The sequence below is a fragment of the Poecilia formosa genome, unplaced genomic scaffold (assembly GCF_000485575.1).
Source record: "Poecilia formosa unplaced genomic scaffold, Poecilia_formosa-5.1.2 Scaffold346, whole genome shotgun sequence".
NCBI classification, from domain to species: domain Eukaryota; kingdom Metazoa; phylum Chordata; class Actinopteri; order Cyprinodontiformes; family Poeciliidae; genus Poecilia; species Poecilia formosa.
The window spans coordinates 435801-446896 of record NW_006800285.1 but is presented as its reverse complement, the minus strand read 5'-3'; the positions used below and the strand labels follow the sequence as shown (position 1 = coordinate 446896).

The window sequence follows — 11096 nt, the reverse complement described above, 5'->3', positions numbered from 1 at the left end:
GTCGCTCTGTGCTCAGGATGAGATTTCCGGTTCGTTTTAGGGATTCGACTGATTTGGCTCAGCTCACGAGCAAGAATCGGCTCTTCTGCTTCTCAAGCGGTTCTTTACTCTTAGAGCTGCATGAATATTAAATAACTGGATTGGGCTTTGTTAGGTTTCTGTGTACTTCTTAGGGGGCTGCTTTCCTCCAGTTTAAACTTAAACTATACAGCATGTTCTCTCAGTCTTTCTCCAAAAATATACTGATAAGTAGAGTTGCCAACTTTTAAATGAAACTTGGAGGGAGACAAGTGTGGGGGCAATTAAAAAAAGTTGGGCAAATAAATTTAAGACACAATGGCACTGTACATCTGTTCCTGACAATCAATTGTTTGTAATCACATGTTTTGTTTTGTTTTTGGCTTGTTTTACTATATTTAAAGTTTTATTCTCATAGCAGAAGGAGTTACAAAAGTATTTCCAGTTATATTCTAACACATTCTAACATTATTATCTAGATATTCATTCTTCCAGTTTCACTGGTTCACTGAGCCGGTGAACATTGGACCAAACTTATAAGGGACGAGCCAATGTTTCTTTTAAATAATTGGTTCGCAAAACAACAGTAGAAAGTAAAAAATTAGGGAAACATTTTATTGTTTAAAATATTAAATGAGACACAGAACCAAAGAGGTACTTGAGGCTCTGGAACAGCATGTTGCAGACCCCTGAAAACCGTGATCCTATACCTCAATCGGGCTGAAGCTAAAAGTGCAACGCATTAATTTTTAATTCATTTTTAAAGTAAAACTTGATGATCTGAAACAACTGCAACAAAAAGGAAGACATTTGCAAAGGGCCAACACTTTGTTAAGCTGCACTTATAAAGTTATCCTATCAACAGACTCAACAAAGCTGTGGATCTTTTACTAATAAAATCATACCTGAAGGCTATTGTTTGCTCTGGATTTTATTTTGGGGTGTCAGTGTAAAAGGTTCTTACAATATTTTAGTCCTACAATTTTTTTTTTCTGTAGCAACTTTGAAAACCGTGCATTTTACCTTCTAGTTCAAAATCATTATAATTATTTTATTCAGTAGTGTGATTCAAAGTCAAGGCAAACAATTTTTGCAAGGCACTGCACATACTAAATAATTTGTGATATCTATTCAGTAGAATGTAAACCACTTCTTCCACAACCTTTAATTTGTTGATCTGTCAGCAGATCAAATCTAAGGTATTGTTCTCACAGTTAATGGATTCCATAACAAATATGTAATTATTGACTTTCCTTTATGGGAGGGTAGATCTCATATTGGCTCTGCAAAAGTTTGCCACAATATGAAATCTTTTCTTCATTCACATTTTTAAAAACACAATACAAACAGCCCGTTTAGATAGAAATTCACTCATGAATACCAATGCAACATTTTTTTTTTGCTCTTTGTCTGCATAGAAATCCCCTCAGGATGGGACCCCCACCGTCTCCAGGGTAACGGGACTCAGCCTCAGGCACGTCGTGTGTTAACCTGCTATAGTCTGGATGCCATTAATTAAACCGGCGGAGGAAGCAGCTCAGTAACTCGCTGTGTTTACAAGCCGTTCTCTCTCTCTCTGTGATCTCATGTGCACACACAGACACCAACCGAAACAAACCTCTCCCAAACAATCCCTGCATCATAAGTGTGTTGTATCAGTGCGTGAAGGCAGCCTCGTTTGCTGCCACGCAGCCTGCTGGAGGGCGTCGGTCAGTGCGCTTTTTACGCGCTCTTATGCTGCAGCGTGTTTACCAGGAGGAGAGGAGGAGAGTTTGGGATCCTGACTTCCAGAGCGCATGTGTCCCCCCGCGGAGATGGCAGTCGTGAAGAGGAGCCGCTAAACTGGACTTCCTCTCTTTCTTTATTTTTCTTCCCCCCTTGAAGTGTAAGATGAGAGCCTATGCACTGAGGCTGGCGAGCTCGGGAAGATTTGTGAAAGCAACTTTAATTTTCCAAGCAGAGGAAATGTCCACATTTGCGAGTCCGACCATTCCCTCCTCACAGCTGACCTCGGATCAGCTCACGGTGCTCGTTGCCTCCTGTAAGTAGCTCATTGAACGCCAGTCCTGCTCAATATTTACTTTTCATAACTTCGTCAAACAAGTTCCAAGAAGAAAACATCCCGATGTTGCTTGATGTGCAGCATCAAGATCAGTTATGAATTTCAGCTGCTGCCGATGAGGTTATTTTATGTAAATCCAACTTGCTTATCACACGTTGTGATGGAAATGTGATTTTGTGTCTAATTTTTATCAATAATTGTTGAATAGCTGAACAGAGATGCACCAGTCAAAAAAATTTGGGGGGCTGACATCAGTTTTTGGTTTTATTTGAAGCGTAAAAAGACATTGAAACAGAGTGAAACATAAATGTTCTGCATGTTTTTGTCGACAGAGGTAGCAGCTTTAAATTAAATGAGGGTGTTACTACATTATTCAAATTTATGCATCATAGCATGCCCTGTCTGATACTGAAACATAAATCTCGTTCCAAAAAACACCAGAGAGGGAATCGTCTTTAAGGAACTTTTTTTCTCTCTCTCATTCTTATTTTGCTGGACTTTAAACAACATTTTCCTGAAAGTAATTGCTAAGGTCTGAAAGCAGCAGGTGCATTCATGGAAAGTGACTAGTAAATGCAAGGGTAAGGTAAACATTCCCATTGAGTTCTGAAAAAAGGAGCAAATAGTTTTCATAAAAAGTAACTAGTAGATTCCATGAGACTTTCAGTACCACGTCGTTCTGGAGAGTCGCAGGTGAGCTAACAAAAGTACCTGCAGCTTCCAGGAAAGCTTCAGAAAATACCTTGTAAGTTCCAAAGAGCAACGTTTACGTTTCAGGAAAGTAATGTTTCAGTTCTGAAGCATTTAATGAAACAAAAATTATAAGCTGCTGACCTGCCGATCTCTGATTAGAGAAAATCCGATTAATTGCAGATTGTAAGTTGCACCTGTGTCTAAAATGAAGGGTTTGAAAATCGATTCGTCCTTATTAAAATGTGAAACATTACGCCACAACATGTCCTCATAAACAAGCAGCAATTACTAATGAACTATTTCCCTTTTTCTCTTTTGAAACAGTTTCTTCTCTGGTGTTCTTTTTCGTCGTCATCGTGCTGCTTTCCATTATTTACCGCAAAGATCCCCAGTGCTGCAAACACGGCTCCTATCAGGACCCACACGCAGATATGGTGAGTCGCTCAGAGAGGGAGCAAAAAAAATAAAAAATAAATAAATAAATAAACACACCACGCCGTGAAAAGTTTCCCTTGTGCTGAGCTTTCTTCTGAAGGTGATCTGTACGTGCAGTGCTGCAGGACACACTCTGACAAGAGAGAGAAGTGTGTGTGCAGCACCGTTAACAAGTGTCAGATTAAGTTTTGCCTGGCTGTGGCGAAAGGACTGAATAAGCTTGATATCATCGTTCTGCAGCAATGGATTCGCCTCTGTGAATTAGCTGCCCTCCAGAAATATCTCGCCGAGACTCGGTGATTCTAATGGAATTGGACAGAATTAGCTCTCACCGTGCATACTGATGCAACTTCACCACCGATGTAATTAAATCAGAGCAAATCACTTCTTTTTTATTTATTTTTTTTACTGACACTCTGTGTGAATATTCCAAGCGTTCAATCTTTCACCTAAATTCACAACTGCAAACGCCTTAAGAAACTGTGGTTGAAGTCTGGAACAAGTCAGGCAGAGGAAACAATGCGTCTGGTCAGGTGTGCCTTCATGCAAAACACTGTGTTTTGCATGAAGGCACTTTACCTTGAACACACCAATCCTACAGCGAAACATGTAAGTGGCGGCATTATGCTGTGGGAGCGGATTTTCCTGTTGTATTTCCTGTTGCCCACAGTCAGAGCTACAATAACATGGTTTGGACTGAAGCATAATTATGTGTCAAAATTCCCCAGAGTCTGTGGAAAAACTGAACATTGACATTCACTAAGAGTCTTTATCCAATCTAACTGAGCTGGAGCTACATTGCAAAAAAAGAAAAAAACAAGGAAAATTTCAATCTCTATATGTACAAAGCTGGCAATGAGAGACCTTAAAAAAGTAGTTGGAATTGCATATTTTCCAACAACTTATTATGTCAGAGAGGATCATATATATTTTTTTAGTTGTGAAAATTAACAAGTGACATTTTCATTCCTTTTGTAACTATTGTTGGCCTATCATGTAAAATACCAACAACAAAAAACAACAACAACAAAAAAAAACACCACCTGGGATTGAGGCTCTAATTTGGAAAAACATATGAAAATGTTTGCCGGCAGAAAACACGATCGATTATCAGCTCGGGGCACCAGGAAGTTACGTGCGGAAATGTAAACAGTTCAAAGATGGTAACTGTTCTGGCTTGAGCGCTATCTTTGGACTGCAGGAGCACAGGAAGCTGTTTCTCAGCCATGGTTTGGATTAGATAGATCTGCTGCCTAGTTTAAGGAACCAAGAGAGTCTAATTTACAGATCCAAACTGGCCACTATGGCCACCAGTTACATCCAAACGCACGCATAAGATGAGATTTTGCGTTTAAATGTTCATAAATCCTGAAAATGATTAATCTGAGAACGCTGTTGTCTGTTGGACTTATACTTAAAAAAAAAAAGAGTTCAGAACAAACACAAACCCTCTTTCATTGTTTCTCAGAGGGATATTTCATGTCTTCAGCCTCATAGCCACATACCTTTCCCTGCTTCACTTTGCCCCCATGAATAGGGGACAGACCTCTCTGTGGGTGTGTGGGTGTTGGGGACACAGTGGAGACAATGGATCTCCTTTAGTTTGAAGCAGTAGGAGAAAAAAAAACAAAAAAAAAAAACGAGCTGCTGCTGGGATCCTCCCCCGACTTCAGCACCGATTTTACACGGTTGTGCTTTTTCACACTGGCCGAATCAATGGCAGGCGACAAAAAGACAAACCTTCTTTTCTTTTCCCCCTTTCCTGAGGACGTTCTTCTGCTTCTTTAAAGTACAAACGAGACCTCTGCCATCACCTTTTTCCAAGTGCTCTCTGTTTCTCGCTGAAATGCGGCGAGGGGTCAAGCCAAAGGTCGCCGCTGTGCGTCTTTTTCGAGTGTGAGAAAAGTGATAGTTTGATTCGCCCAATCAGAAAATGATCAATTTAACACTTCAGAACAGCCAAATACCATAAAATGTTGAAGTAAAGGCGAAACCTGTTGCTCCTCGTACTCAGGCTTAGTGTCAAATTGACATTGTTATGATCATGACTTGCAGGGAGATAATGTTCACCGGAGTGTGCTTATGAACAGCTACCTGCCGCAGCTACAAGGACAACACTCAAAAGGCCTCTTGGACCCTCCTGACACAGTCAGTACATCACATTGTTCTCCTCACAAAGGACGCTCATTTAGACGCGAGGCAATTAACTTGCTTTTCTGTCTGCCTTTTTTTTCCCCCCTGCATCCCAGCGCCACATACAGTGAGACGCTGACAGGTCTTGTTGTTTAATGTAGGGGGTGGGAGAAGGAGGAGGTGCGGAAATCGGAGGGTGGTCATGTTGTCGCCTTATTGATCTAATAATTTATGGTGCTACTAAACCGTCCGGGGCCCACAGGGATGAAACAAGGCATGAAAATTGGTCAATTGGGCTGAAGTTAGTGGCTCCCTGGCTAATTGCAGATGGGGGGAAACGACAGCTAGTAGTGCGTGTCGGGATACAGAGTCCCATAAAAGTACGTTTACCTCTTGAACTCTTGTTACTTTTGTCATGTTGCAACCACAAACTTTAACGTATGTATTTTGGGGGAATTTAACATAAATTAGCAGAGTTTTGCACAGGCAGACTGACATTTTTACTTGTGTTTTTTTTTGTGTGTGTGTGTGCAAAATATAGCTGCAGCTGAATCAGGACAAAGGTGGAACATTTGTCCACAGATTCTCATTTAGATTTAACTCTGGAATTTGACTAGACCATTGTAACATTAATAGGACTCTTTTAAGCCCTTAGACTGGAGCTCTGGTTGTATGTTTTGCAGCAGTTTTTCTTCCACCCATCTTCTCAAAAATTCTCACTGCTTTCATTAACTAATAGCTTTCTTCTTCCCAATCTTCTACTTTAGCAAGATTTGTTAAATATGTGGCTAAAAACTGCCCTGTCGCCAGATTCTCCTACTTGATCCATGTTTCTCTGCGGCTTCTCCAAAAATATTCTCCAGTGTCTTGACTGCTTAACCGGATAATACTTTTTACTTTCCTTGTTCTATATGTCAGGTTATGCACAGGTTATTTCCAAATTAGGCAGATAAAGGCAAGAAAGGCTTATTTGAATAGAACCATTCAGACAAAAGGGAACAAAGATTAAAAGATGAACGAAGCATCAAATAGAAGCAAGAAAATGTGCTGCCTTGTGGCAAAAAGGATGAAAATATTAGCATGACAACATTTAACATCAGGTAACTTCTGGAGGCAACTGGTTCTATCGTATTTAAGGGTTAAGAGATTAAAATGCATCCATTCAGATTTTAATTTGCGAAAAATGATAAAAACCACGTGGAATATTCCTTCTCCTTTTCAATTCTGCACTTTGCATTGATCTATGACATTATATTTCTATAAAAAAAACAAAAAAACATTGTGATTTGTGACTTAATTTGAGTGAATACTTGTTCAAGGTGCCGGATCAGCTGCATCTTCTGAAGTCACTGCTGTTGGTTTCAGGATGCTCCCCCTCAGTACTACAGCAGCAGACAGACTCTGGTTGGATCTCCTTGTTTGGAGCAGACTCACATCCCTGAGGACAGCGTTACCCAGGTAACCCCGCTTCTGCGCGCGCATCATTTCTACTAAAAACAATCCTTTGCTGGAATCACTTCTTTGGATCATGACTCGGTGCGTTTCGTTTTAAAGTCATTGTTTTTGCCTCAAGTGTCCAGTGTCCTCTGTCCCTCTCAGCTGCCGGGTGAGCTGTTCTACGTGGGCCTGCCCTCCAGCTACAGCCTGCCCGCCCTGGAGGCCACCCTGCCGAGGCTCCCCTCCTACGAGAGCGTCCGAAAGAAGGACCGCCAGCGGCAGATCCACATGATGATCGCAGACCGTTTCGGCCTCAATGGACCCATTGTTACTGAGGTAGGGTGAATTACCGTATTTTCCGGACTATAGAGCGTACCATAAGCCTCACCTACAAATTATTTTGATAAAAACTGGAAACGCATCGCTCTCGGTTTTCCGTAAGGACCCAGCAGAGGGCAGCGTCCTAATAAATCTGCTGGACGCAGCCCTCCATCTCCAACGCCGAACCATGGTTTCGTTCACGCAGAGTTTATGTGCAGTGGCTCTATTTCCCTCCTGTACTGCCAGATCAATAGCCTTCAACTTAAAAGCTGCATCATATGAGTTTAAATCATTTCTCCGTCGTGCCTGCTGCTAGCATGTGCTTGTTCTAAATGAAAATTAGCGCTTTCTTCTTTGATTTAATGATTCACTTCCTGCTAAAGCGCCCCCTGGTGGTTGAAGAAAAATCCACAGAAAAGCCGCACATGGACTATAAGCCGCATGGTTCAAAGTGTGGGGGGATTGTAGCGGCTTATAGTCCGAAAAATACAGTAATTCAAGACCTGGCCGCAACATCCACAGTCACAGATCCCGTGCCGATGAAGCCCTTAAGAGACTGAGCTTTTTTTTTCTTTTTTTTTTTAATGGGATCTGGAGACAGTTGTCACTTCGGTCATGCAAGGTCAGCTCAATGTGTGGCTTAGCACTAAATAAAGATAAATTAAGGTACCTTTCTATCTGTCGCTGTTTCACTGACAGACAGTTCTGCTGCAAGAGATTAGACAGCAGTCGCATCGGGGTTATCAGGAAGCGCGATCAGCGCCTCTGCATTGTGCTCCCGCTTTTAACATTTTACCTTGTTGATCTATGGCTGAGCTTTGGGTTCGCACAACGCTCCAGCAAACAAGGTAATGAGAAAAAGGCACATCGAACATAATTAGAGGCCGCGTCCATGAGTGCAAACAGTGGCCAAGAAAGCAGCTTTGTACTCCTGTCGTCTGCCCTCCTTTTTCTTAATCAGACACTCCCTGACATGACACACACACACACACACACACACACACACGAAAGCGAGCTCACACCCGCTGCTTTTTGCCCATCACAGCAGTGGTCAATAAAGAAGCAGATATCCCTCCCGCCTCCTCCCCTTTCTGGGCTGAACATGAGCGAGAGCTCAGATAGTGATGCCCGCTCGTTGTCCCCCATCTGTCCTGCAGCCTGAGGCAGGACGGCATGGAAACATTTGCAGCCTGGCGCTTGTGTGTGGTGTGAGACAGAGTGCAGGGTGCGGGGTTGTTCATGTTGCCTGAGGGTCCCAGAGCAATTAAAAGATAAGAGAACTCAGTAAGGCAGCGTGGATCTGCTCGATTTTATCAGGCAGATAATGAAGGGGAAAAAAATCAAGTTCCAGCCAGCTGGAGTGGGACCGGATTAATTGGTAATGTAAATACAAACATGTTCCTTTTATTCTTTAAAAATAGGCTTCAAGCCCTGCAGGCCACAGGATGTTCTCTAACTCCCCTTTCCCCCAAAAACGTGCAATACAGGGTCCAGCAGCTGTATTTGGTCCGTCCTTTTCATGTCTATGAATATAACTTTATTTGCACAAAGCAATGATGATGATGATAGATAAAGCAAAGTTATGTGGACACAATTTAACCCTAAGCCATCTACAAAAACCACAGTCTAAACTTCTACTAGAAAAATGTATATCTCAGATAGCATCTCAGATGACTCCTGCGTTTCAGTGTTTTGTATAACATACAAATGCAGTGGATGGAAGTAACTAAAAATCCCACTATTCTGACTCATTTTTTTTCATTAATTGGACTTGAATCTAGATTAACTTGGTTCTGTCTGCAACAGAATGAATTTCTGTCAAATCAAAACTCAAGGCAAACACGTGTTCATAAATTTGTCTGTTTAAGCCATTGTTAAAACAAATCCCAAATATTTTCTGTGAAAAGTTACCAAAATCTATCAATTATTACCAAAAAGGTTGTTATTTGGAGAAACAAGACTAAGACCCCCTCTGTCATTTGTGATCCATACAGTCTCCTCCGTCGTACGAAGAGAGCATCCGCCAGTCTGTGGAGCTACCGTGTGACATCCTGCCATCTGACCTGGATGTTCCCCTTCCTCAGAGAGCTTACATGAGCGTGAGCCCAGGTTACACCACAGACAGCACCATTCTACCTCCTGTATGAAGCCGAACAAGCCCTCAAGCTGGAGAAAGGCTGTACCTCAGTTTCTGAAAGAGTTCAACAGAACTTTCTGATCCAGATACCTCAAACTGAGCCGGACAACCAACCCAAAGAGGAGCTGCATCCCATCTAACCAGAGGCACATATGAATACTTCAAAAAACTGAGCATTCAGAAACCAAGGTGGCTGGGACATCTTAGGAAATTGACCAAAACAAATTAATGACAGTGTTGTGGGTGCGGTTCTGCTCATAATTATTTTATTTTTTATGTTTTTTTTTTATCATAAACCATAAAGTGAAAACACATTGTATGTTTTTTTAATTCAGATGTGCTGTAAAGCAGATATTTGTTTGTGCAGCCAACCAACAAAGAGGGAGACAAAAAGTGCCAAACACACAGTTATTTTCACTTTTAAGAAAGTTGAGCTAAATGCTCACAAAACACTATGTTCTCTATAAAAGAGGGAGGAACAACTCAAACCCGGGGAACAAACGAACAACAAGGAGCTAGTTTTGCAAAACTCAATAAAACACAACTTAAAATAACAGTCTGGGAATCATCCTCCATAGTCACCAATCAAATACTATGTTTTACAGAGGGAAACAAAAGTAAAGAAATGCAAAATATGATACGAGCAAATTTCCCACTGTGCAACAATATCTGTTTTTATTGTGTTCATTTACCTCAGTGTGCGTTCATGGTTAGGTTTAATCTTGAACTCGTCCTGTGCCGTATTTATTGAAGAACAATAATTTCCCTCGTGTTTCTTCTTTGTGGAAATGCAAGAAATAAACAGTTTTACTATTTTGTTGATGGGCTGTCCTAATTTAAGTTTCATTTGAATAACAGAGAATAAAGAAAACCCATGTGCACACAGAGCCGCAGCGTAAAGAGATCTGTCTGTACACGTGTGAGGAGGAGAACGTTTTAAACATAAACGGAACGGAGATTCTCTGAGGAAAAAAAATGTATAAATCGTTTGGCTCCGATCATGAAGACTTCTCTTGTGATGTGGCTGTGTCACAAAATAATTGCTTTGTGTTTTGTTGTTCAACATTAATAGATGGCATTTGGTTTCAGTTGTAATGAAAATTCAATCCAATTCCCCAAAACACGTTGCTAGGAACTCTACTTTTATTATTTAATAGTGAACTTTTCCACACTGTGCCATGTTGCATCAACAAATTTATTTATTTTTTGCTATTTTATTGGTATTTTATGTGACCAACAGAAAGTAGAGCTTCACTGTGAAATTGTAGGAAAACAATATATGTTTCTGAAAAATCCTTGCGGATAAAAATCTGATAAGTGTGGCATGCACTTCTTTCAGCCCCATTTATACTTTTTCCTCTAAATAAAACAATGGTGCAACTGATTATAGCTTAACTAAAAGGCAAAAAAAAAAAAAACAGCACATGTGAGTTTATTTTAATATCCACTTGCATGGAATAAAGAAGAGTTGACGCAAATTTCAGATCTGCAAAGCCGGTAGCAGACTTTCAGCTTTAATTGGACTGAAAGGTGGTTCAAAAATGTATTTGCTGACAGTTCAGATCACACAAAAATATACACCAAAATGTTCAGATTTTCATTTGTAGAAAAATTTGAGAAGCATGTATCGTTGTCTGTCTACTATACAGTCTGTCACATAAAATCCCAATAAAACACATTGGTGTTTGTAGTTAAAATTACAAAATGCAGAAAGAGGATATGGACATTTTTGTAACGCCATGTGTCATATCTTATAGTTGTTCACTGTGCATTTTAACCTCATTAAATTGACAGCACTTGCACAACAAATTAAGTTGTTTATAAAGATGCTTAAAATGGTAATAAAAGACACTGATTTGT

General features: G+C 40.7%; 1 protein-coding gene across 1 annotated transcript; it reads left to right on the top strand.

Annotated features, from left to right (window-relative positions):
• Positions 1-1416: 1416 nt before the first annotated feature.
• Positions 1417-10119, top strand: LOC103153327 (uncharacterized). Its single transcript, XM_007574208.2, has 5 exons — positions 1417-2059; positions 3098-3207; positions 6707-6799; positions 6941-7114; positions 9094-10119. The coding sequence occupies exons 1-5, from the start codon at positions 1909-1911 to the stop codon at positions 9244-9246; spliced, it is 681 nt and encodes a 226-aa protein (XP_007574270.2). The 5' UTR covers positions 1417-1908; the 3' UTR covers positions 9247-10119.
• The last annotated feature ends 977 nt before the right edge of the window (positions 10120-11096 follow it).

Coding starts and splice junctions, on each gene's coding strand:
- LOC103153327 (XM_007574208.2), top strand. CDS start 1,909: ATGAGAGCCTATGCACTGAGGCTGGCGAGCTCGGGAAGATTTGTGAAA. Junction 3,208..6,706: donor AGGACCCACACGCAGATATG/GTGAGTCGCTCA, acceptor TGTTGGTTTCAG/GATGCTCCCCCTCAGTACTA. Junction 6,800..6,940: donor CTGAGGACAGCGTTACCCAG/GTAACCCCGCTT, acceptor TGTCCCTCTCAG/CTGCCGGGTGAGCTGTTCTA.